Below are 27,916 nucleotides of genomic sequence, written 5' to 3' on the forward strand. Positions count from 1 at the left end.
ATTAAAAATGTCATTTTTATGCTATGTTCACCACAAGTACAGCTATTTTTTTTCCTTTCAATTCATTTAATTTCAACAATCTGTCAAAAAAGAGCCAATAGACAAATACTGAATTAAATTTGGTTGGGTTTTTCAAACCCTCCAACTGCAGACTATAAAAACATCTTGTGTGTCTCTCATTCTGACCACCCTGTTACTTTTCCATATACCACAGGCCACCCATAGATACAAAGCCAGGGGCCAAAGCCGGTACAGTCTACTTGGAGCCAGTAGACAGAAGGGGATGAGGCCTGATGAAGCACTTATGGACAAAATATAGTTCACCGTTGGGTTGAAGTTCTTCAATATAAAGAAGAAGGCAACAATGACCAAGACCAGGAATTGGGTGACCAGGAATAGAAGATGGAAAATGTTGTAGCTTCATAATCAGCAACTTCATTCTTCTTCCACAAAATTCTTTCATCTTTTTCCTTTCGAGACATCTTTCTGTTATCAGCTTCAGAGAGTTTTCGAGTCACTTCTTTGGAAACAGCATCCTCCCTCTTCTGTGCTACTTTGTGTTTGAGAACAAATTTCACGTTTTTGTATGCGAAAGCCACCAGGTAAGTGCTTACGAGGGTCATCACACTGTAGAGCATGGCCGACTGAATGAGATCCATATGCCAAATTTGCCAATACAGCCAGATGGGGATGGCTGACACGATGAAGGCGTTCCCGAAGAAGAGCGTGGAGGACTTGGCCGACAGGTTGCCACACAAGGCTATTGCAGTATCATGGACTATATTCCTTATGCTGTGCCTTTTATTCCTCTGACTTATTCATTCCCTAACTGCAAACCTGTATCTCCCACTCCCTGCACCTCGCTCCCACCTCCTCTCTGTCAACCATCAGTTTGTTCTTTGTATTTATCGTCCCGATTCTGCATTTTTTTGTTTGTTTATTCTTTTTTTGTAGTTTTCTTTTGGATTCCACGTGTGAGTGAAACCATGGTATTTGTCTTTATCAGTCTACCTTATTTCACTCAGCATAATACCTGCTAGGTCCATCCTTCTTGTCTCTGAAGGCATGATCTTATCCTTTTTATGGCTGCATAATATTCCTCTGTGTGTGTGTCTGTGTGTGTGTGTGTGTGTGTGTGTGTGTGATATCTTCCTTCTTTCTTATCTTTTGATAAGTGTCCTATTGATGGACACTTAGGTTGCTTCCATATCTTGACTATTGTAAATAATGCTGCAGGAAACATAGCGATGCATATATATCTTTTCAAATTAGTGTTTACATTTCCTTTGGGGTAAATATCTAACAGTGGAATTATTGGATCGTATCATATTTCCATCTTAATTTTTTGAGGAAGCTCTGTACTATTTTCCACAGTGGCTGTCCCACTTTATATTCCCACCAACAGTATACAAGTGTTCCTTTTTATCCACATCCTTATCAACACTTGTTTTCTTGTCTTTTTAATTTTAGCCATTCTGATACATGTAAGGTGATATCTCATTATGGTTTTTTTTTTTCATTATGGTTTTGATTTGCATTTCCCAGATGAATGATGTTGAACAACTTTTCATGCAGTCTGTTGGCCATGTATGTTTGTATATATTGTAACATTTTTACCATGATGAAAGATTTTAAACTATTTAAATCCTCACTGGTAAGGGCCTGGTTTGATCAATAGTGAATCACTCAATCAATGCACTACTTAGTTGTTTCAAATAAAAATTGAAGATTAATTCTTTATGCATAGATCTGGAATGATTTATGTGCAGAGTTAATAGGTGAAACAAGTAAGGTACAGAATAAAATGTATAGTATATTAGCGTCAGCATAAAAAATGGTAGAGGAGACTTCTATTCACTAGTATATGCATAGAATATCTCTGCATAGACAGCCAACTAACTAATACTAACCTAATGATATTGCCCCAAAAGGAAAATGGGTGGGTGGAGGACAAATGTCAGAGGGAAATTTTCTCTGCATAACTTTCTGTATCTTATAAATATTGACCATAGGAAAATAGTAGTTCTTTTTTATCTAAGAATAGTTCACATACAATGTGAATTGTTTTTAAATTAAATAAAAGCTAGATTAAAAAATCATCTAGGCTTGGGCTCCGCCTCTCCAAGAGTTATTTTAACCTATTTTGAAATACAATTTACTATTTTGGAATTTCCCTAGCAATAAATGGTACTTCTTGCCTATCACACATTATTTCAGGGAACCAATGAGAAAACAAGCATGAGAGCACTTTGTAGACTATAAAGTAGTATGCATGGGATCCCTGGGTGGCGCAGCGGTTTAGCACCTGCCTTTGGCCCAGGTAGCAATCTTGGAGACCCGGTATCAAATCCCACGTCGGGCTCCTGGTGCATGGAGCCTGCTTCTCCCTCTGCCTGTGTCTCTGCCTCTCTCTCTCTCTCTCTCTGTGACTATCATAAATAAATAAAAATTAAAAAAAAATAAAGTAGTATGCAAAGGCAAAAAAAAATGTGTATATATAACAGTATTGACTGAGCCTAGATCCTTACTATAAAATAAATACTGAATATTCTAATAGTTTTGTTGAAACTCAGTTTAAGAATACAAATTCTAACCCATTTCTTTGCAAAGTGTTTATTCTGGCTCCAAACAATGATTTTTTTAGCCTTAAACACAAAAAAGAACTCACCTCATGTCATGTAATATTAAAAAAATAGTCATGTGTAACTCAAACAATAACACATTAATGTACTAGGAAAGGGAACACCTGGGTGGCTCAGTCCAGTAAGAGTCTGCCTTCAGCTCTGGTCATGATCCTAGGGTCCTGAGATGGAGCCCTACATTGGGATCTCTGCTGAGCAGGGAGCCTGCTTCTCCCTCTACCTTCTCCCTCTGCACCCCCTTCCTGTTCATACTCTCTCTCTCTCTGAAGTAAATAAATAGTTTTTTAAATGTTCTAGGAAATTGACCTCAAAAAATCCTACTGTGAGGATTTGCTTACCAGGAAGAGAACTTTTAAAGAATAAACAATTACCCCAAACATGAGAATGTATGTATATAAATGCAAATTATCATATATCTAATTTACCCCAGAAAGAGATAAATGCCCCATGTACATTCTAGAATGAGAATGCCATGTATGATTCATTTTCTTGCCAACTTCTGTTGACTGATGATATCTTCTTGTATCATTCTGTTGAATGAGATTCCAAGGCAAACTCTGGACTTAATGGGAAAACATGCAGCAATAATTATGTCTGCCATGTATGTGAGAGTAAGGAACAGTTGGAAGGCCAGACACAGTCACAACTGCTCTCTACATTCGCATATGTTTCCCCTTTCTTCTTCCCTTCTGCCCTTCAGCACCATAATTTTCTACAAAAAGATTGCTAGGAAAGAGGTTCAGAATAGGATTTAGGCAGACTGGTAGTAAGAAAGAAAGAAGTGTTCTCCTCCCTAGACTTCCTTAGCAAGAGGAAAGGATGAAGAGATGGAAGAAAAACTTGTTTGGAGCTCAGTTAGTTTTTCGCTCTGGTTATTATCACGACTAGTTCATATCAATACTACTAGATTTCATTTATATACAATGTAATCAATGAAGGTCAAGAATGTCCAAACAGTAGCTCATTTAAATCAACATTAGAATCCACAGAAGTTGAATGATCTCCTTTTTGTGTATGTCTCCTTTTTTTTTGTTTTGAGATTTTTATTTATATGAAAGAGAAAGAGAGAGAGAGCCAAAGCCTTAAAATGTATATAAGTTTGATTCTCTATTTAAACTTTAAGGGTATGTGGTCTAGGTAAATAAACATGGCTACATGAAGAAGATAATTAAGGAAATGCTTGTCGCATAAAAGTTTATAGCAGCAAAACTTTTGAAACAACCTAACCAGCTAAAAATTGGGGATTGGCTAAACAAACTATGGGATATCTCTACAAAGGAATCTATTGTCGTCATACCCATGATGTAGCAGATTATCAAATGAAAAGATGCTCCCTAATCACCAATAAGTGACAAGAGCAATTATAAATTATAAAAGGAATGCATAATATAATCTTCTTTTTGGTGATACTAGAATATTGTTGAAAGCCTACATACCAAAATATTAACAGTGGTTATCTATGGGTGGTGGTATCACGGGGGATGTGTACTTCTTTTACTTTCTACATATATTTATTTCCAAATCATTCAATAGACAAGCATATCTTTTGTAGTAAGCTATACTTGAAACTTCAAGAGGAGTAGACTTTGTTATATTCATTTTTTATGTCCAAGATATAGCACAAAATATTGCACATAAGTGTTCCATAACTGTGTGTTGAAGAAAAATATATTTAAACATATATTTATATTTAGTTATTATAAATAAAATTCATATAGGATATAAATATAAGAAATATATATTCTCTAAAGCAAGAGTTGTGGCAGTCGTAATCTCAGAGGAAAGCAATATGTCACCAACACGACCATTCACAGAAGAAACAGTCACACAGGTCAGGCCAAATAACTACAGTTAAAGGAAGAAAACCACTAAGTAATCACCAGGTGGCAGGAAATAGAACCAGCAACTTAGCTAAAGAAGCCAATGAATATAGTGAGTTCTAGAAACTGCATCCTCCACAGAGGGCCTAAGAAATCCAGGCTCTTGGCCAACAGGACTGACTCAGGCCTCCTTCATTTCCTTCTGGAATTCAAGTGAAAATAACTCCTCTCTTCTGAGCCCTGATCAGTAAGCTTGTTTCACACAGCTAGGGTGGGTGCTTAGAACCCTCCAGTGGGCTGGAGACATTTTGTAAGATAGGGAGTGTAGTCTGGAAGAAGGAATTTTTAGATTTTAAATGAGAAACAACTCTGCCATTACCAGCGTGTGAGTTTTGCCAAGTTGCATTTTCGTTTTACTTGTTAAGTATGAATTAGAAAAATAGCTGTTTGTCACAAGATTGAGGACAAAATGGATAATGACTGAAAAAAAATTAAGAAGTACCATAACTAGGTGTTAAACTATAAAATATATTACCTTTACTACCCTAGAAAGAGAGAAATGCCCCATATACATTCTAGAATGAGAATGCCATGTATGATTCATATGGAAGATGCTGAAATATAATATGTACTTAGGTTTTGGAGACCAGATACAAGTGGACTTGGGTGGCAGCCCGGGTGGCTCAGCGGTTTAGTGCCGCCTTCCGCCTGGGGTGTGATCCTGGGGACCTGGGATCGAGTCCCACGTCAGGCTCCCTGCGTGGAGCATGCTTCTCCCTCTCCCTGAGTCTCTGTCTCTGTCTCTCTCTCTGTGTCTCTCATGAATAAGTAAAATCTTCAAAAAAATGAGTGGACTTGGGTAACTAGATGAACACATGCAAATCTATTGGTTAAGTCTCTGCACGGAAGCATTCCTAAGTTTTTAGGTTATGACAGCCACAAATAGATGTGTTAACTGGAATAGCAGGATGTGATTTTGCTGAACTTCGATATCTAGAGACATGTCCCAACAGCGCACAGGAATACATTTGCATTCCATACTTATTTTCCTGTTATCTGAGCTCTATCTTCTATTCCACACCAAACAGCGAGCCCTTCCAGACAGCCCCATTTGTACAAATAAAGAGCCATTACTAATTTGTCATGAAACGCAGAAGGGGGAAAGTGTGGCACAATAAATAAGTGTACTGAACAGTAACAACAAAAGGATGTGAAAGATTGCATAGGTTAATGATTAAAATGATAGCCAAAGGGATGGAGTAGCTGCGGAGGGGTTAGGGATTCTTAAAGGAAAGCCCATTAGAACTATAAACAGAATAATCTTTTTTATTAAATCTGCAACTTCAACTCATTCAAGGTGGCTTTAATACAAGAACATAAGAGACAACACAGTGTGTGGCAAATGAGCTGTGATGTCAAGTGGAAATGACTTCATTGTTGGCATTGGACTTATTAGCTAAGACCTTGAGCAAGTAACTTTTCTGAGCCCCAGTTTCAATATCTGTTCAAAAAAATAAGAGAACAGTTGTAGGAATTACTGATAATCTATGTGAAGTGCCCAGCTGACATGTAGGTGCGCTCTTAAGTAGTATCCATGGACAGTGATGACCTCTCTCACCCATAAACCTCAACCAATGTACCCAAGTAGTTTTATTCAAAATAAACTCCTTCCTCTGAAGACATAATGTAATTAACTAGGGAGGGGAAATCCTCTCCTTGCGCACTGAAGGTGAGTCACTGGCAGGCAGGCAGAAATTACACAAAGGGAGTGTTTCTGATTTGAATATTGCTCAAAGTGAAAATTTTAAGCAAGATTTTCCAAAATAGTTTGGTGCTCTTTTGGTTTTTCTTTAAGTGTTGTGAATTTAAAGAATTTATTCAAAATCTGTTCCTTAGGGCGCCTCGGTGGCTCAGTCAGTTAAGTGTCTGCCTCTGGCTCAGGGACCCTGGGATGGAGCTCCACATCAGGCTCCCTGCTCCATGAGGACCCTGCTTCTCTCTCTCCTGCTACCCACCACCTCCACCCCTGCTTGTGCTCTCACTCTCTTTTTTTTTTTTATCTCTGTCAAATAAATAAATAAAATTTTTAAAAAAGAAAAAAGAAAAAGAAGAGTATAGGTAAAGTAAATGAAACTGTAGACGTATGCAGACAAATATTTTTACACGGCTGTTTTTATGGAACTGTCAATCAATCTCTCTCTCCCTTCCCCTGCCCTCCACACACACTAAGGATGAGCATCATTTTAGCTAAACTCAATGTCAGCCTTGCTTCTTTGTTACCTTTACCTGTCCTTACTCAAAGTATTCTCCTCAGATTCCAAACTGGTCCTCACTATTCGATTGTGTGAACCCAAGATCAGACATCTCTAAAGCTTATTGTCTGCGTGGCCATGACATTATTGTTTGGCTGTCTTCATTAACATGACTTCTATTGTCTTCATCAACACAACTTTTTTATTCTAGGAAGCTCTGGAGCAAAATGTTTATTGATTCACAATGCTTTTTGAAACACTCACCTCAAGACACTCATCTTATGTCCACCAATCCAAAACTAGTTTATCATAATCATTAGCTAATTCTAATCAAGCCCTTGTATTGAAAGACCCATTTTAGACTCAAACCCAAAAACCACTTAAATAGTCCAACGTTGTCCTTCCTGCTCCAAGATGCTATTAAAACTTTGTCAAGGAAGAAAGCTTACTTACCATGGTAAGCAACAAACTCAGTTTTGCCTTAGCAACAGGCTATTTTGGTAGTATTTTTTAGGGAGCTAGCATTCAGCAATTGCAAGCCTTGGAGCGGGTGTTCTTAGTTTGATGATTATAGTATATAGGAGGGGGGTGTATGGGTATAATTTGACCTATAATAAGAAAGGTTTTTATATCTAGTGTTAATGTGGCTGCTGCCTTTTACTGTTTTCTTCTGTCGTTACATTCATACTTTACCCTAGTGAAATTCCCTTAAGCTTTCTTCTAAATGCTGTACTCTCCCCTCACTTTCCTTTGTTCTTCTGGTGTGCAATGAAAGGTCTCAGGCATTCCGCACATCTAAAAGACTACAACCATGACCCCATATTCACTAGACAACAACTCACTGAAGATTATCATAATCCTCCAGAGGACCCTTCTCCTAATTAGCAGATCTCTCCCTGGTCACACTAGCTACACAGCTCAACCTGGCCAGCCCAGAATGGTTACATCTCTACAGGTGGTTACTGAGACAGCTTCACAGCTTCTGAGGACAAAGAAGAGTGTCTTTTCCATGGAAGAACAATGCTTCAAAACATCCTTTGAATGGCTACTTTCTAACCTAGGGAGTCTCAACTCACGTTATTTTATTGCAGATTCCCGTTTCCTATTTTTAAATTCCCCTCACCCTTATGCCCACCAACTCCCAGCAAGTTGCTGCTTTAACAGGTGGATCTTTGCAACCTAATGTTTGTAGTAGTCAAGACCAACACAGAAATGCTTTTAAGCATTTTATGATCATGGGGATTCTGATGCAACCATTGTAAATTATAAAATCATCATGGATCAGCAAAGCCGTGCTGCAGTTTTCCATTTGGAAACCCAGCAATGAAGTGTTTAAAACAAAAGAACAATGTGAAGATAAGGCAGAAACAAAGATTGGTATCGTTGGTGGGCTAGCTTTTCAGAATGGTAGAAGATAGTCACTTTTTTTAAAATGAGGCAATGAGTGTAAATAATTAATAATAGCAAGTTATATAATGAATAGTTTCCTTGCCCTTCGTTTCATGCCTTTTTAAAAACCTTTCCTTTTATCCTTTTGGTCTACTTTTTAAAAAAGTTAGTGTTTCATACATTTTGAAGTGGCATAAGTAAGGCGAGGCCACAACAAAAATATAAAAAGAAATATAGAATAACAGGTAATAGCTGCTTTTTCTGCTATGGACTTATAACTGTTAATTTCTATTTTGCATTACTTCTCCCGGAATAAATGAGAAACAGATTCAAAAAAAGGACCTAGAACATTGAGATTTTTAGTAATCTAACCCACTCCCCACTTAGCAGAGCAATACATTGACAACAGTGGTGAGACACAAGCTTTTTATTATATATTCCCTAATTTTAAAAAATTGGCGTGTTTAGAACATGCATGTACTATACATGCATAAATTTTATACATGTCTTATTATACCAATACAATTCATAAGACATGTATGGTACACAAAATTGAAATTTTGTTAAGTGTGGAGGCTAAAAATACAGAAATAGAAGATACCAATTTTTGTGTTTAATCCAAAAGATTTTCCTACATTCCCTGAGATGAACTAGTCTGAACTATCAAATTAGACCTTTCAAGGTTTTCCTTGCATCTTTAAGAAAGTTTATAATAGGGCAGCTCCGGTGGCTCAGCAGTTTAGTGCCGCCTTCAGCCCAGGGCCTGATCCTGGAGACCTGGGATCGAGTCCCACGTCAGGCTCCCTGCATGGAGCCTGCTTCTCCCTCTGCCTGTGTCTCTGCCCCTCTGTCTGTCTCTCATGAATAAATAAAATCTTTAAAAAAAAAAAGCGCAGCCCCCAACACACCAAAGTTCTAGATTCTCTCATTCTACCTTAAATAGATTAATTAATTAATTAAAAAATCTCACTCTCAGTCTTCATCTCTGGGATGAACTAGTTCTGCAAGGAGAAAAAGCAGCACTGGGGTGTAAGAGGCAGAGACACAGACAGAGGAGAAGCAGGCTCCATGCAGGGAGCCCGACGCAGGACTCGATCCCGGGACCCCAAGATCATGCCCTGGGCTGAAGGCAGGCGCCAAACCGCTGAGCCACCCAGGGATCCCTCAAGGGTGCTATTCCTGACAAGAGCCTCCGCGGCAGCCAGAGCAACGTCCAACCGAACTGGCCTCAGATCATTTCATAATTCGGGGGTGGGAGGTGGGGGGTGGGGAGCTTTGAATCTCTGTCTTGGCCCCTAGCAGACTAACCTAGGAAAACAGGCTTGTCGGGGAGAGAGAGTGAAAAAGTGAACCAGGGGACATTTCGGATGCTGGGGTGCGGCACGGAGTCTCGTGTTTATTCTTCGTGCCTGGGACACGGCCGGCTTTGAATCAGAACATTAAATACACAGCACCGCAGCCTGGGCCCGGCCCGGCCTCTGGCGTGTGGCGCGAGGCCCTCCGCCTCGCCAGCGGGCCCGGCCCTGGTTCCGCGCTCCCGGGAGTGCCGGGCCCCCGCGCAGCCGGCGCAGCTCGGGTCACCCCTGGTGGGGGTTTCTCCGCTCCTGCCTCCCCCGCCGACGCCGTCCCAGGAGGAGGGCGGAGAGGCGCGGCCGGGCTTCCTCGCCGGGACCCCGCGGGCCTCTGCGCGGAGGGCGGAGCGGGAGGGGGGCCCGGCGAAGGCGGGAGAGGGCGAGCCGGAGGGGAGCACGGGGAGGCCGGGAAGGGCGTCACTGCTCGCTTTCCGCTTCAGGAGCGGGCGGCAGAGGCGGCGGGGCGGAGCGGCGGCGGCGACGGGGTTCGCAGCGGTCCTCGCCTCCACTCCTCCGTGGGCCGCGCGGAGGGAGCGCGGGCGCTGCCGGCTGCACCCACCCGGGCCGGAGGGCAGGGCGCGGGGGGTGGGGCGCTGCGCTGGGGGGCTCCGCGAGCTGGGCGGCCGCGCGTCTCCCGGACACTAGGGCTCCGGCTGCACCCACCCGGGCCGGAGGGCAGGGCGCGGGGGGGGGGCGCGGGGGGGCTCCGCGGGCTGGGCGGCCGCGCGTCTCCAGGACACTAGGGCTCCGGCTGCACCCACCCGGGCCGGAGGGCAGGGCGCGGGGGGGGGGCGCGGGGGGGCTCCGCGGGCTGGGCGGCCGCGCGTCTCCCGGACACTAGGGCTCCGGCTGCACCCACCCGGGCCGGAGGGCAGGGCGCGGGGTGGGGGGGGGCGCGGGGGGGCTCCGCGGGCTGGGCGGCCGCGCGTCTCCCGGACACTAGGGCTCCGGCTGCACCCACCCGGGCCGGAGGGCAGGGCGCGGGGGGGGGGCGCGGGGGGGCTCCGCGGGCTGGGCGGCCGCGCGTCTCCCGGACACTAGGGCTCCGGCTGCACCCACCCGGGCCGGAGGGCAGGGCGCGGGGTGGGGGGGGGCGCGGGGGGGCTCCGCGGGCTGGGCGGCCGCGCGTCTCCCGGACACTAGGGCTCAGGCTGCACCCACCCGGGCCGGAGGGCAGGGCGCGGGGGGCGGGCGCTGCGCGGGGGGCTCCGCGGGCTGGGCGGCCGCGCGTCTCCCGGACACTAGGGCTCCGGCTGCACCCACCCGGGCCGGAGGGCAGGGCGCGGGGGGGTGCGCGGGGGGGCTCCGCGGGCTGGGCGGCCGCGCGTCTCCAGGACACTAGGGCTCCGGCTGCACCCACCCGGGCCGGAGGGCAGGGCGCGGGGGGGGGGCGCGGGGGGGCTCCGCGGGCTGGGCGGCCGCGCGTCTCCAGGACACTAGGGCTCCGGCTGCACCCACCCGGGCCGGAGGGCAGGGCGCGGGGGGGGGGGCGCGGGGGGGCTCCGCGGGCTGGGCGGCCGCGCGTCTCCCGGACACTAGGGCTCCGGCTGCACCCACCCAGGCCGGAGGGCAGGGCGCGGGGGGGGGGTGCTGCGCGGGGGGGCTCCGCGGGCTGGGCGGCCGCGCGTCTCCCGGACACTAGGGCTCCGGCTGCACCCACCCGGGCCGGAGGGCAGGGCGCGGGGGGGGGGGGTGCTGCGCGGGGGGCTCCGCGGGCTGGGCGGCCGCGCGTCTCCCGGACACTAGGGCTCCGGCTGCACCCACCCGGGCCGGAGGGCAGGGCGCGGGGGGGGGGGGGGGCGCGGGGGGGCTCCGCGGGCTGGGCGGCCGCGCGTCTCCCGGACACTTGGGTTCCGGCTGCACCCACCCGGGCCGGAGGGCAGGGCGCGGGGGGCGGGCGCTGCGCGGGGGGCTCCGCGGGCTGGGCGGCCGCGCGTCTCCCGGACACTTGGGCTCCGGCTGCACCCACCCGGGCCGGAGGGCGGGGCGCGGGGGGGGGCTGCGCTGGGGTGCTCCGCGGGCTGGGCTGCCGCGCGTCTCCCGGACACTAGGGCTCCGGCTGCACCCACCCGGGCCGGAGGGCAGGGCGCGGGGGCGGGGGGCGCTGCGCGGGGGGCTCCGCGGGCTGGGCGGCCGCGCGTCTCCCGGACTCTAGGGCTCCGGCTGCCATCGGGCCGCGGCCGGGACGGAGCTCCCTGCGCTCCCCCGGGGGCCTCGGCGGCGCGGCCCCGCAGCTCCACGCACGCGGCGATGCGGGCGCGGAGGGGCGGGCGGGCGGGGGCGCGAGGCTGCCGCCAGCCGCCCGGAGCCGCTGTCCACTGCTGAAGCGCCGGCCGCCGGCGCCGCGCTGCCCGCCTGGAGCGACTCTGCTAGTACGGGACGCACGGGATGCCCGGGACGCCTCGCTCGCAGCCCGGACCTCCGCAGGCTGGGGTTCTCCTCGCCCGCCGCCGCCTGCTGCACTCGCTCACCCGCTTCGCCCCGGAGAAGGTCTGCCTGCCGGCCGCGCTGCCCCAGCGCCTCCGTCTTCAGTTCTCCGGCCTCCCCGTCGGCCCGCGTGGCGCTGCAGACCCCGGCGGCCAGGCGCTGCGGCTCGGCCTGCGCGGCGGACCGGGCGCGGCGGTGCGGGGCCGCTGCGCTGGGGCTGCGGGACTGCAGGACGTGCTGGCGCTCTCCCGCGGCCCAGTGCTCCCGAAGCGCTTCCTGCGCCTGCGGCACCGGGGCCGCCCGAGCAGCGGCCCCAGCCTTGGCCGCGCGCGCCCCCGCCGCTCCGGGCGCAGGTGGCCGGCGACGACCGCCGAGGCACCGGGGGCGTCGGGGAGCCCCGCTCGGGGGCTGCCGGACCCGCTCCGCTTTCTCTTCTTCGGAACGCACGGCTTTTGGGATGAGATCCTCTTCACTTTCTTGGGCAGGCAGACGGGCCGACCAGCGGCCACACGTCGCTCTGGTCCTCCTTTCTGTAGGGCAGCTGCAGCTTCGTGGTGGAGAAACTCTACTTCCACCTGCACTGGAGCCGCGGCTGGAGCACCTGGAAGCGGTGCCCGTCTACGTGACCTTCCTCTACGCGTGGGAGCTGTGCCGGGGCCTGGGCCTCCGCTCGTGCGGCGCTTGCTCCGGGGACTATTCTCACTACCCACTCAATTTCATGGGCCTCATCACCCTGATGTATTTACCTGGTTGGATATTCCTTAGTGTGTACCAGGACCTACTTGGTGTTGTGCCGGGTTCAGTACATACCAACTATCTAAAAGAAAAAAAAAAAGTCATTCGAGTCCCGCGAACCAATTCGATTTATTTTTACACGTTTAAAACGGAGTGGTTTTTTTAGCCTTTTATTTTTATACGGTTTCCTAAGCTCTTCTAATATGTTTTATTCGACTTTTCGGTTTTTCTGACACTTTGGAACCTATGCATAATACAACATTTTGAAATTTTACTCGAAACATAACTCAAAGTACTTGTCAATATTTAAAATCCCTTACAAGCCCAAACAGCAAAACCATGATACCTTAACATCAGAAGCTGTAGTATATTCACTTATTTGTTTTTTTTTTTTTTTTTTTTTTTATTTTTTTATTTTTTATTTTTTTATATTTTTTTTTTATATTCACTTATTTGGGCATGGGTGGGTGATAACTACTAGGTTTTTGTTGTTGTTGTTGTTGTTGTTGTTGTTTAAGAATGAAGTTATTCAAATCAGAAATTAATGATCTACAAGATTTGGTGAAATTTTCTAATTCAGTGATTTTTTTTACTTTCTTTTTAATCCAATTTCATTTTAATTCCCTGCCCTATTTACCAATCACTGCTGAAACTCAGTGTCTTTTATTCCTAGAATGACAGTTAATAACTCTTAAAGTGCCTCCCTCTAGCGCAAGTGGAAAGAAACTGACAAATGTGGAAACACATCCTATGGATCGATTTTTAAATAAATCTTTTCTAGCAACTCAGACAGGTGACACTGTGTTAAGATATTTGACCTTCATCCTGGAGATGATTGTTTTTCCAATGTGGATTAGCCTTAAACGCCAAGTGTGTTGACATTGATCAGATGCTGTGTTATCTATAGCTGTAAACTTTTGTTGTAAAATGTTCACCTTATATGCCCAAAGGCCAAGCAAAATTTTATCACCCACAATAGTATTCTAACCCTAAGGACTCTTTCTACAGGGAGCTTCAAGAACAGAAACAGTTCCTTGGAATAAAATGAACCTGAATGTTCATTATCCTCGCATTAGACCTAATGGCTTACCGTGAATACAGATAGGCGTTTTCAGAGTATTTCTGCCACGGCTCACTTGTAATCGTCTTTCTTTTTCCTTCTGGACCCACAGAGTTCTTGGGCCAAACCTGATGTGCTAATGTGCAGTATAAATCAATGATAGCTTTTTGGTGACTCATTATTGTCTGGAAGCTCCAAAGTTAAATGAGATGATAAAAACAGCTTTAAGAAATCATGTCTAATCAATAATAATGTACTTTAAGGTTGTTTGTTGTTTTATTATATTTAGAAAAGATGTAGAATTGAGTATAGCTCAGCCAAGGATGACTAACACTTTCTCAGTTTTCGTTATGAAAATTATGAGGAAAACTTACAGTTTGTACAAATGAATTGTTTCCGCTTCAAATTATTAGCTTGTCTATGCTATGAAAGGGGACTTCTTTCTGGTTTCAAAAAATATTTGCTATGGCAGTAAAAACAAATATGTATTTAGATGATTGTTGGGAATAATTTTGAGAATGTTATTTTAATTCACTATCTGAGGTTGTGAGCTAAATTATAAATAATGCAATATAATCAACCCCACCTGTGGAATGGATCGTGTCAAACTGATTATTTTAGCTAGTCAAAGCTGAGTAGCAAACCAAATGTTTGCAGAAAGTTAAAGTGTCACTTTATGAAACTTGGTCATAGGTAAAGGATTTCTGAAAACACTGGCCAGAGAAAAGTAGAAGTATAGACACTAAAGTTAGTCAGATGCTAAGCAAATATTTGTAATATGAATGTGACCCATTGCACAGGAATCTGAGTTAGGTGTGGCACCACACCACACATTCCTGTGAATGCTTAACCAAATCCTTGACTTCTAGGATACTTGCTAAATGTACATGTTTGCACTTACATCCTTCATATAGGGCTCCTCATCCCTGCTTACCTGCTTACCAGCGTTCCTAGGTTCAGAAATCTGTCAGGAAGTAGGAAAGCCTGCTACTTTTTGTTTGTTTGTTTTTGCTTTTAATGTTAATCCTATTTTAAAGAAAAGACCAAGTTTTCCATCCATTCAGTTCATTCAAGAAATAATTACTGTGCACCCATTATTTGCAAGGCATTTGCCTAAATTCTGCAGATACAGCAATGACCCAACACAAACAAAATCTGTCCTTATGAAGCTCAGGTATTAGTGTTTTGGTTTATAGGAAGTTATACTTAACTCGGAAAGCTACTGTTTTAGTACTAGGCAACGAGAGGCAGTTGCTAGGAGGGTCCTCATCAGGCTGGATATTCATCAGAATAAACATCAATCCATCATCCCTAAAACAAAAGTCCATTAACAGCCCCTCTTCTAGTTCTACAAAGACTTCATCCGTATGTATTCCGGAAGTGATTATCCTGTCTATGAACTCGCACCTTGCTCTAAGACTTCTTGTTATGTGTTTACTCAATTTCTTAATTGACATTTTGCTATAACTGAAACTTGAAAGAAAAAACATGGCAAGAATCATCAGATCAATCAATTTTGTTAACTCATTAGCAGTTCAGACATAGAAGTGACAAGCCAATATAATAGTTAATATTTAAGGAACACCACCTGCCAAAAATGAGCCTCTATTACATACATAAAATCTGAAGTGAATATATGTATATATCCACGTATATGTTTTATTTTTTTTTTAATTTTTTTTTTTATTTATGATAGTCACAGAGAGAGAGAGAGAGGCAGAGACACAGGCAGAGGGAGAAGCAGGCTCCATGCACTGGGAGCCCGACGTGGGATTCGATCCCGGGTCTCCAGGATCGCGCCCTGGGCCAAAGGCAGGCGCCAAACCGCTGCGCCACCCAGGGATCCCCACGTATATGTTTTAAATGAGTAACATTTATACATCTTAAGTAGATGTATATAATCTTAATATATATCCATATACAAAGTAATGCATATAAAATATGATCTATATCTCTTAATTGTAGATATATATACATATGTATACAGATACATACAGACACAAACCCACAGATTTTACTTAAACCTCTAGCAACCCTCCTTTTACAACCAAGACAATGAAACTGAAGCCGGAAGAGGTTAAGTAACTGCTCAAGTCATACAGCTATTGAATATTTAGACTTGAATCCAAGTACTCTGTACTCCAGGGTCTGTTTTTAACAGCAACACTGTCATGCCTCTGTCTACTGACCGCAATGATTTTGGATCTTCTACGGATTTCGCCTTGCAGTTTGTATTGCTCTTCCCTTTCACTATCACAAATGCAAGTGTAGATGTCTAATAACCAGGCACTAGTAACAAAAACACTCTATTCCATGGGAAATAACAACGATTTATTAATACCAGGATACATAACTGAAAATCAGCCTAGTACTAATTCCTCAGGTAATAGTCTTATACTTAAGCAGAGCTCTGAAGTGGAGTTCTTCATTTGAAGTCAGGCAATCTTGATCGAAGAATAATACACCAAGAGGCATGATACCTTATATCACAAGCTAGGAAAAATACATAATTATTGCTACATATTTAACATAGCATTTGGAAGGATCATCATTCTGAGAGCTAAATGCCCCAAAAGTTAAAATTAAATTTTTTGCAGTAACATTTATTCTGAGTTGGATTAAATACCTTAAAGTCTAAGGAGTCCTGAACAGAAAACATGGAAGAAAAGTAACAAGTATGATTTTTGCTCCATGTTTAACTTCAACAACACTGAAATTTTCTTCTAAAGGTGCTTTAAATTTTAAATCAATTCTATCTGGGCACTGTATCTACAGAGAAATATGATCTTTCAAGTTTCTCATGTTAACAAGGACATTTTTAGGTTCTGCAAAGACTCCAAAAGGTTGATAATCTATATCAATATTTCAGACATTTCGGTGTACCTAACTTTGAATATTTTATCAATATTTGACCTTCCATGTTTCGACTCAGCAAAACACAACTTAGAAAAGTATGACCTGTCCTTTGTTATTTAAAAAATGTTTCTAATTGGTTAATCCTATCCTTTTGAAAAACTAATTTTCCCATACTGTTTTGAAATAGACTCCATTGACATAATGGACCTGGTTCTATTTAAGAGGGCTGGTGAAGAATTTTGGTAGACTGTTTTGGTTCTTTTTCCACTTCCATAATACAGTTAAAAATCAATATACTTGGAAAGGAAGTTATAGTCATGCTACAGACTTGGAGTGATAAATAAATCATTGTATTGTAATATCTGAAAGCATTTTAATAAAATCATTTTTTGTTTATATTAAAAGGCATTAAAAACACTTTACATTTTAAATTAATTTTAAATATACTATCTCCAATATGTTTTCCAACATTGTTTAATGGAACTAAGCTCCTTTACTGAGGGGAAATAAAAGAAACACTCTTTCCCTCCCTCCATCAAACACATGCTTCAGTTTATGCTGAAGAGAAAGATGGCTGTAAAAGATGATGTTGTTGTGTTGCCAGGTTTTTTTTTTTCTTTCTATTCTTAGACTTGGTACCAGAGGAACCAACAAAAGCAGCAATTGTTTGTGCGGACTTCTATTCACTAGAATTTGCCTCATTCTGATTTTTAACATTGAGGTATGAAACCACCACAGAGGCAGTGGCTTCTAGACACTAGCAACCCAATTGTAAATTAAACTGGGATGAGTGTAGCGAATTTTTCCCTAGAGACTTTTTCTCTTAATATAAAGAGAACATAAATTTAGAGACTTTTCCCCTTAATTCTGAAATTCTCTTTGCAGAAATGGTCTTTCTTTCTCTTTTCCCCTTAGAGGGAAAGAGAAAGAAAGAAAGGGTGGGAGTGAGGGACTGGTCTTTGACATACAGAAAGACTTGATTTTCATCTTTTAATGATTCCATTAGAATCCAAACGTCACATGGACCAACTTTCCCATTTGGAAAAAATGAATTTTTACCATTATTAAGGAGAGTCCAGGTTTGAAAGAAAGCTGGTTAAACTGGTTAACAACCAGTTCCATCCCAGGCAGGAATTATTGACATGACATCTCTGACAGATGATTTCTCAACTCAGCTTGGACTGTTCAAGGCAGTATTAATTATGTTTTTCATGCAAAGACTAAATGAAGGGAAAGCTATCAACAGCTGAGCTGATAAAACCCACTCTCTGTCAGTGAAGGAAAAGGCTTTTCAAGGCTTTCAGGAGCTAACATATCTTGTGTGTTGCACATTGCTAATGTATTGCTTAATACATTGCTTGTGTATTGCAATGAAACGTTTTATAAGGCACTCTTTTCTTGTCATTAAAAAATCAGTGTTTCATTCTTTTATCATGATACGTATGGTCTTACATCTTTCCAAATGATGCCTTCATTCACTGAGTCTAGCAGCAAGGCTTTGAGAACTTTGAGAGTAATTGACATTACTTCAGAGAAAGAGGAAAAAAGAAACATTGGCTGTAGATAGAGGAGTTGAAGGTTAAATGGTAGGGACCCTGCTTGGGTTGCTGGAGTCTCAATGTGACTGGACCCAGGAGAAGCTTTTGGTTGCTTCTCAGGGCTACCTACAGAATGTCAACTGGGGGACTTTCCTGATAGTTTCCTCTGGCAGGCCTAAACAGCTGCATTAAGAAAGGAATTGAGAGGCCACAGGTGTCACAGAAGCAAGTAGCTAGCCAGGAAGGATGAAAGATGCCAATCGGAAAAAGAGAATTATATATTAAAGGGAAAGCTAGCTCCACTTTTGATGGGATTCCAACAGACATTTAGGTTATATCTGAGATACTTTATTAACGTATTATTAAGATCCATGATGAAAATAAGACTTGTTTCACAGGATCTCAGATTCAGAACTTTAAATATTTGAAAGGTAGTTGTTGTTGGAGAAAAATGGTATTGAGAAGAATATGTAGAAAGTTTACATCATCTCATTTTGATTACCCACTAACTTTTAGATACTAAAGCAAAATTAAATATGCTGTTGTACATTTCTGAGGGAGAACTATTTTAGTCTTAACCTTTTATTAGAAACAATGAATGGACAGGAAGATAAAATAAATAAGAAAATTCCCTGGAGTACATCAGAGCAAGTACTCAGATCCTAAGTACTCAAAAGCAAATATTTAACAAAATTTATCATTGTTCTTACTTGTAATGAGGATATTTTCAACAAACAAAACAGAAACAAAAGAATAATAAAGGCATTAATAGGAGATATAATGAAAAGGATAGTATTCAGTAGCTTTAGAGAGCCCATGGATTATCTTTCTATGTAAAATAATTCAGATTATGAATGCTTTTCTAAGTCTTTTTTTTTTTCAATTTTCTTTTTTTATTTTTTTTAAATATTTTATTTTATTTTTTTATGATAGTCACACAGAGAGAGAGAGAGAGAGGCAGAGACACAGGCAGAGGGAGAAGCAGGCTCCATGCACCGGGAGCCCGACATGGGATTCGATCCCGGGTCTCCAGGATCGCGTCCTGGGCCAAAGGCAGGCGCCAAACCGCTGCACCACCCAGGGATCCCTAAGTCTTTATATCATGTAAGATTTGAATTAAAAGAAAATGTTGAGTTCATGAAATGCTGTACACCCTTAGTTTGGTGAGGTATCAAAATGTGTACTTTATTATGTTAACATTTATTCAGCAAATTTTCTGAGGTTTTTGTTTTTTTTTTTTTGCATGTGTAATGATGTGATTGGACATACTATAAAAGTTTTAATAATGTGCTTTTAAAGTCTCTACAAATGTACAAGTAAACAGTCCACAACTTACTAAAACCTAAAATTATGGTATTTCAGGGGCACCCGGCTGGCTTAGTTGGTAGAGCATGTGACTCTTGATCTGGGGTTGTAAGTTCGAGCCCCACATTGGGTGTAGAGATTAATTTTTAAAAAAATTAAATCTTAGGGAAATAAAAATAAATAAAACCATGGAGTTTCAGAATTTGAGGAGAGAACTAAAGGTCATCTAATTTAACTTCCAGACAGTAGAATAATTCTTTCTAGATCCTCTTTTACAGGTGTCATCCACTCTCTTCTTGATCACATCCAATGAGATTATGATACTTACTCAGCTCTCGCAGGCCAAGAGAGCTGAGTCAGTATCATTTCTTTGTTCTATTGTTTTAGTTGCTAGAAAGTTCTTAACAGTAAGGGATATCTATAATTTTCACACATTTTCCAAGTTTTCACCCATCGAAAGAGGACCAAAGGTTTGAAGAAAGTTTCCAAGTGTGTCTTAATTGTTTTACTCCAGGTGAAATATCCAAGATCTTTCAGCAATAGATAATAAAGTGTACAATTAGAAAATTATTATCTACTTCAATCAGGGCACTTTATTTCTGCAAATGGGAACAACATTTAGCACTATTACCTTCTTTAGCAGCTCTGACCACTTGATTGTTTCTTTTCTTTTTTTTTTAAGGAGATTTATTTATTTGAGAGAGGGAGCAAGCTTGGGGGTAGGGGAGAGGCAGAGGGAGAGGAAGAGAGAGTCCTAAGCAGACTCTGCACTGAGCATGGAGCCAGGCTTGTGATCTCAAGATTCTGAGATCACCACCTGAACTGAAACCAAGAGTCTGACTGATGTTCAACTGACTGTGCACCCCAGGTTCCCCCCCACTTCAATTGTTTCAATTGAACTTTTATTTCTCCAAACACTCCAAGTCTCTTGTAAACTGCTGTTAAGCCCGTGATCACTTTGTGTATATGCACATTCGTATAAAAATAATTGGCATGGATCTGTTCTATTCCCATACTCCATGAATTGGCTTGAAGTGAATGATAGAGAAATGAAGGCAAGTTGAGTGAAGAACAGAGAATCGACCATTGAATTCACTCTTCATTTCCTTCATTCCTCTGATTTTCCTACTCTCATTTTGAGAATGAGCATTTGTCATTCTTTATGTTTTCTCCACAGTTAGGAAAGAACCTAGCACAGAGCCGTACTCAAATTTTGTTGCTGATGATGAACTTATCTGAGCTTTCATGTCAGACAATTCAATAGTGGAAGCAGGAATTAGGAATGTGCCACATGGCCACATGGCCACACAGGACATTAATTTATGGAACATACACGAGACTCACCACATGCCTAGAATTATGTGGAATTTGCTTAGTCTCTCCTCTCCTTCCCTCATCTGTTCAGCAACTTCTTTTGTCAGGTGCAGAACTCTATAAGAGATTTTAGCTACATTATAGATTAAAATTTGTAAGCTATTTATAGAACCTAAATACCCTTTGAAATGTTATTTTGGAAATATGAATTTTAAAAAACCGACGTGCAAATGAACTAGTTGGTGGTATAAGTATTACTACATGTCACTTCCCTAAAGACTGTCTTGCTCAGTTTGCAGCTTACTGATACCTGTCTTGATTTTTGTTGTTTTTTTTGCTGATGACTTTCTGGATTTTGGCAATTTTTGAATAAAAAAGAAAAACAAAATTCAAAATTAGTTATATTTAGAAAATTGCTGCTAGTGACAGGTGGTAAACATTTATGTTTATTATCTATGTATCTGATCACTTCTTGGTATATTTCCAACTCCAAATATTATTGACAGATTGTATTAGTCAGGATTCTTCAGAGAAACAGAACCAATAGGAGATATATATGTATAGGTAGACAGATATTGTGATAGATAGATACAGAGATAGATAGAGATATACAAAGAGAGGCTTATTATAAGGAATTGACTCACACAATTATGGAAGCTGACAAGTCCTGAGACCTGTGGGGTGAGTCTACAAGCTGGAGACCCAGCAGGGCCAATGGTGCAAGTTCTAGTCTGAGCCCAAAGACCTAAGAACCATGAGAAACAATAGTGCACCTTCAATTCAAGACTGGCAGTCTCAAGACAGGAAGAGCTGATGCTTCAATTGGAGTCTGAAGGCAAGAAAATACCAATGTCCCAGCTAGAAGGCAATAAGGCAGGAAGAATTTCCTTTTATTCAGAGATGGTCAGTCTTTTTGTTCTATTCAGGACTTCAGCGATTGCATGAGGCCCACCCACATTAGGAAGGACAATCTGTTTTACCTCATCTATTGATTTAAATATTAAACTCGGGGCACTTGGGTGGCTCAGTCACTGAGCATCTGCTCAGATCATGATCCCGGGATCCTGGGATCGAGTTCTGCATCAGGCTCCCTGCAGGGGGGAGCTTCTCCCTCTGCGTATGTCTTTGTCTCTCTGTGAGTCTCTCAGGAATAAAATAAAATCTTTAAATATATATGTTTATATACTATATGTCAGCCAGAAATATCTTCACTGAAATATTCAGAACATTTGATGAAATATTCAGGCATCCTTGGCTCCATCCAGTTAAGACATAAAATTTACCATCATACGGAGCAAAGCATTTGAACCAAAGGATTAAAAATGAGCATAAGGAAAATTGAGGAGGGTTTATTCACTCACCTGTTCAACAAATATTTAAATGTGTATTATGTGTTAAAAGCCAAAGGAGACATAGATAATTCTTCTCCTCATGGAGCAAAGATACAGATTTTAAAACAAAATTTTATGTCAGAGAAAGGTGCTATTGGAGGAGAAATAACAGACCGCCACCTAGACTGAAGAACATGGTGGCAAAATTCTACAAAGAGGGTCCAGGATGCTAAAGGTCCTGGCAAGAGTGAGTATCAGACACTGAGTAACTCAAAGCCCATGGAGTGTAGATTAAGAGAGAGTAGTATAGAAGGGTGAGTGAGCAGGTCCTGCAGCCTTCCTGGCACATTAGAGTAGGAGAACCATTTCCTAAGGGTGTTGACAAGTTACTTAGAGAGTTCAAACAGACTGATCCTCTTTGCATTTTTGAAAGGAAACTGAGAGAGGACAAGATGAGAAATAGAAAAAGCCAGCTACGGGGCTATTATACAAAAAAGTGAGAGGGGCACCTGGGTGGCTCAGTGGTTGAGCATCTGCCTTCGGCTCAGGTTGTGATCCCGGGGTCCCTGGATCAAGTCCCACATCGGGTTCGCTGCAGGGAGCCTGTTTCTCCCTCTGCCTGTGTCTCTGCCTCTCTCTGTATGTTTCTCATGAATGAATGAATGAATGAATGAATGAATCTTTAAAAAAAGTGAGAGATGGATGCTGGGCTGGGCCAGGATTGATGGTGGAAATGGACTAGCATATTACATCTGAGAGACACGTAAGAGACCCAGCAGACACTGTGTGGTGATTAGATGCAAGGAGAAGGAGAGAAGCAGGAGATGCAGTTGGCTGAGAAGTGACTGTAGACTCAGAGCCTTGAGGACCTCCCAGAGCAAGTGATAAGACGAAGTCTGCAAGAGATGCAGGGATAAATGGTCAGATAAGCAGGTGGTCCAGAGAATGTGGTTTGGCAGACAACAGAAGAGAGAAGGAGGATGTGTTCAGTATCATTAAATTCAACTTGAAATGAAAGCAAATTAAGAACAGAATCAATGACCATTGTATTCCAAGATATTCAGGAAGAGGAAGCGTAGGCAAGGATCTGAGATGTGAAACTGAAATATACTGAGTGTTGCAACTTGGGAAAATGATGATAGTGGCATATGTGACTGGTCTGAAAAATGGCTGTGGGGGCACCTGGGTGGCTCTGTCCACTAAGCCTCTGGCTCCTGGTTTCGGCTCAAGTCATGATCTCCTGGGAGGGGAGGGTGGGGAGATTGAGCCCCATGTGGAGCAGAGTCCACAGAGTCCTCCACAGAGGACTCCCTGCTGAGTGGAAGTCTGTCCCACTCCCCTGTCCTCTGCCCCTTCTCCCCGCCCCCACCCTATCCACATGTCTTTCTCTCTCTCTCAAATAAATAAATCTTTAAAAAAATATAAAAGTAGAGGGAAAGGACTGGCCTGTAGGCAAAGAGAGGTAAAGGGTCAAGGGAGAATTTTTTATCTTCTAAATCGGGAGATTTGTTCATATATAAATGTCGCTGGGAAGGAGCCAGTATAGAGGTTGAAGGTACAAAAGGAAGGAGATATTAGATCTCTGGTTAAAGTAGGTTTAAGAATAATTGATAACTATGAGTGATGAGAGCTCACTATTTATTTTCTAAGCATGACATGTATCAGTTTAATTCCCACAGCAACCTCCTCGTAGGTACTATAATTATCACCATTTTTACACATGCTGTTATTGGCACATGGGGTAGTTAACCACCTTGCCTAAGGCCACGAGAGGTAGAGCCAGGACTTGGGCCCAGGCAGTCTGGATCCCAAGCTGCATTCTCTGAACACCTACATAGTCAAATGGAGGAAAAACGTAAAGGGGCAGATAGAAAGGGAAGAAGAACCTGGGATTGGCTCTACACTGAATGTCCATGCTGCCCATATACAATCTAATAAACAAGCCATAAACAAGCCAGAGAATGCATCTGAAACCAGTTCTACTCAAAGAGAATTCAGATGCTTATCTGTTGACTAACTTTTGTATTTTGGATTCAATTATAGATTTGTTTATTCAGTAAAGACTTTTTGAGCACCTACTATGTAATAGGCACTGAAAATGCCCTGGGATTACAAAATGAGCAAATCTAGGAATGCCTGGGTGACTCGGTCAGTTAAACATCTCCCTCTGGTTCAGACACGATCTCTGGGTCCTGGGATCGAGCCCTGAGTCCATGGAGTCTGTGTCTCCCTCTCCCTCTGAACCTCCCCCCTTTCTTGTGCTCTTCCTTGCTCTCTCTCAAATGAATGGATAGAAAAAATCTTTTAAAAAATATGAGCAAGTCTAACATGGACCCTACCCTTGATACCCTAACTTATTGTATTACTCAGCTCAGGCCGCAGACTGGTGCTGTGAGCAGCAGAAACTTATTTTCTCTGTTCTGGAGGCTGGAAGTCCAGGATCAAGGTCCAGCAGGATGGTATCTTCCCGGCTTGCTGATGGCTGTCTTCTCACTTGTCCTCATATGGCAGAGAGAGAGCAAGGTCTCAGGTATCTCTTCCTATAAGGACTAATCCTATCAAGATCAGAGTCTTACCCTTATGATCACATTTAAACATTACCTCCCTAAAGGCCCTGTCTCCAGATATAGTGACATTGGGGGTTAGGGCTTCAACATATTCATTAGGGAGGGGAGGAGGGGAGATAAAATTCAGTTCATAGTATATATTCTTTCTTAATTCCCCCAATGACCCTGTATGGTGGTGGTGGTTGTTATTTTTTTATTATCGTTATTAATTTACAGTTCACAGATGAAGTGACTGAAACCTATCTGCCACACAGGAATGAGACTCCATTTCAGCATTCTTTTTAGGCAACACATCAGTCTCTTAGAAAGTCCAGGGTGGTATTATTAGTCAAGAGGGAAAGACTCTAAAAAAGAAGGAGCATCCTATTAGTCTTAACCCTCTATAGTCATATAAACCAATCATCATTGGTTTTTATTCTCTTTAGAGATAAGTTCTATTTTGTCCATGCCTAATTTTAACCTTTCTTAGTATTTATACACAGATTTCTAAGTGAGCCCCTCCCCATTTTTATTTTATTTTTTCTCCAGAGTCTATTTGTTATTAGCTCTCTGGAAACATCGGATCACAGACAGTATGTTTCCAGGACTTTCCGTAAGCTAACACAGAGGTTTTAAAGGGCAACTACACTCAGAGTCAATTCACTTCATTTCATACAATATATCTTGAGATTAGTGTTTAATATAGTTGCCCAGTGGTATTCAGGAGTACAAAATCAATATTCGATGTATTATAACTTTTCCTGGGTAATCACATTTCCATTAAGTTTATAGGGTATTTATTTCCATTTCAGAAACATGAATTCCTAATATTATTTCTAGATGATCTATAAATAACTGTAGATATGCTTGCCAGTGTGTTGCTTTGCTTTTGATGGCATAAAACAGAAAACATAAATAATAAAGTATTTTGTTTTCTTAACCAAAGGAAAGAATATCTTTTTTAAATCCAGAAAATTGTATATTACTTTGGAAGCTGTATGCAAATCATACAGTTTAGACACAATATCAGAAGGAAAGGTGGTCTCCTAGGAAACTCTTGGCAGTTTAAATGTTTGGTAGGTTCCTTCTTCAATTAAAGCAGAGTACAGTAAAGGGACATATCCCTTGAGTCACCCCATGTATTAGAAGTCATCAGCCTTCCCAAAACACTAGAGGTAGTCTGAGTGAAAACTTTTTGTTGGAGCAACTGGGTGAAATCCTGGAGCATAAATAAATTCCAGATTTTAAACTTCACCACACAAATCACATTTTGGGGGATAATATGTTTAATTTCATGGTAAGAAATTGTCGAGGGTCAACTTGCTGCCCCCAAATAGTTGAAGTAGGTCAATGGAAACTTCTCAAAAATGGTAAAGGTCAACGAATGGCCTTTCTACAAAAATACTTTCTTTTCCAATACTAGACTTTCTTGAATAGGCTCATTCACTAAATCAGATAAATGTTGATAAATAATTTGATAGTCAACTTTACACCAGGATGAACCAATAGAACACTTGTTTTCTTTTGTGCTTTGGCCTTTTATAAAACACAGTTGGGACAAGTTTGCCCTAAATGGATCAACTAACATTCAGCCTATGCCATGACTCACTCTGATCTTCTTACTGTTGGTAACTCTACAACAAAAGCACTCCTTTTGCCCAGGATTTAAATGTATTAAAAAAGTTTCTCAAAATTTAAGAGTAGTTGAGATTCCTCCTTTTTACATACCATACATACAGCCAGGAACCCAGAATCTCCTCTGAAATTATCATTTACATTAATTTCTTTCCATTCCCTCAGCCTCCAGAGCAAACATAAATCAACTGTAAGGGTCTCATACATTACCTCCCTCACCCAAATTTCTGTACAGTTCAATGTCTAAACTAATCTTAGAGGACAGTATCAGGAGCTACATCTTCTACTGTATACCTAATACCTGTAGTTGACTTTCAGCAAAGCAACATCATCCATCATATTAAACAGTTTATTATGTTATTGCTTTATATTAATACATAGAAGCATTTCAGTTTTATCTTCATGTAGAGCCATGAATACAAGGTTTCATCCCCATTTTTGTTTATTCATTATTTAATATCCCTGATAATTTTTTCTCTCTCAAGGACATTTCTGTAAGTTTCTTTCATGTAAGTGCCAGAAACACTTTCTGCAATTTCCAGTTTTTATATACTGTTTTGTAGAAGAGCTTGGTACTTCAAATTGTGGCATTTTTTAAGGTTTTTATTTATTTATTCATAAGAAACATACACAGAGAGAGGCAGAGACATAGGCAAAGGGAGAAATAGGCTCCCTGCGGGGAGCTTGATGTGAGATGCCATCCCTGGACCCTGGGATCACAACCTGAGCCAAAGGCAGATATATGCTCAAACACTGAGCCACCCAGGTGCCCCAAAATAACAGAATTTAAAGACTGGTGCTGGCAAGTTCCAGGACTTGGGGTCAGCAAATAAGCAGAAGCCACACTTCCAAGCAAGGTACACTCTCTGCTTTGCATCCTCTGTTACCATCCCTCAGGCTGCCACAGGCTACGTTTGGAGTGTGCATTTTTAGTAGAAGTAAGACAGCCCTCCTAATTGCAGCTTGCAAGAAAGCACTAGGACCAGAACTATGTTAAGGACACTCTCCCAGGAGGGCACAGATGTTCTGAGTGAAGCCCAGGTCTAATAGTTATGAATCCTTCAGTGGATCCATATTTTTTTATTCCAGAAAGTGTGTGTATGATCTGACTCTGAGCCTATGTACAGACGTACATGGGAGATCTAACAAGGGAAAGTCCTGTTACCTGACCTATTTCCACATTGTCTAAACCAAAAGTGAAAAATCCATTTAGCCATAGGCTATAGAAATACAAATAAGAAAGAAAGATTTACCAGTAGAATATCTCTGACTAGATTTATGATTGTATAAAAACAGTATGTTTTTCTACTTGTTTTTCTTGTTATCTGAGAGTTGAAAGCTATCCACTTTAAAACAAATACAGCATCATAGAAACATAACTTACTACATTACCTAATAAATGACAAATGTAAACATAATACTTATAAATATATATTAATAACTTTCTTGTATTAGTCTGGGGCTTCTTTTGATTACCTTGCATAGTATATTAAGTGATTTATACAGTTGAACTCTTTTACATGTTCTTTTACATGTTTAAGATATGTTACATATCTTAAAGTAATATGCTTAACGTTTTCAAACAGAAATTTGCAAGTCTTTCATCTTTTAAAGTGCCCTTGCTTTCTTTTTTGAATGTATTTATCATTCAGTGGCCCATAAGAAATGGTTACATTAGCACATTATAGTAGCATGTTTTAAAAATATGTTGTTA

The 27,916-nt window shown here is 42.4% G+C and overlaps 1 protein-coding gene and 1 pseudogene across 1 annotated transcript; one reads left to right on the top strand and one right to left on the bottom strand.

Annotated features, from left to right (window-relative positions):
- Positions 1 to 52: 52 nt before the first annotated feature.
- Positions 53 to 769, bottom strand: LOC140639598 (translocon-associated protein subunit gamma pseudogene; annotated as a pseudogene).
- LOC140640633 (transmembrane protein 229A-like) lies at positions 703 to 12,993 on the top strand. The gene is made up of 3 exons (XM_072840229.1): positions 703 to 768; positions 9,539 to 10,018; positions 11,611 to 12,993. Exons 1-3 carry the CDS (start codon positions 703 to 705, stop codon positions 12,781 to 12,783), a joined length of 1,719 nt encoding a protein of 572 aa, XP_072696330.1. The 3' UTR covers positions 12,784 to 12,993.
- Positions 12,994 to 27,916: the final 14,923 nt, after the last annotated feature.

This window comes from Canis lupus, chromosome 9 (assembly GCF_048164855.1).
Source record: "Canis lupus baileyi chromosome 9, mCanLup2.hap1, whole genome shotgun sequence".
Classification (NCBI taxonomy): Eukaryota; Metazoa; Chordata; class Mammalia; order Carnivora; family Canidae; genus Canis; species Canis lupus.

Excerpts from the sequence above, each read along its gene's own strand:
- LOC140640633 (XM_072840229.1), top strand. The coding sequence starts at position 703 with ATGAAGGCGTTCCCGAAGAAGAGCGTGGAGGACTTGGCCGACAGGTTG. Across the intron at positions 769-9,538 it reads TGCCACACAAGGCTATTGCA|AACATTAAATACACAGCACC; the intron begins GTATCATGGACT and ends GCTTTGAATCAG. Across the intron at positions 10,019-11,610 it reads TGCCGGCTGCACCCACCCGG|GGCTCCGGCTGCCATCGGGC; the intron begins GCCGGAGGGCAG and ends CCCGGACTCTAG.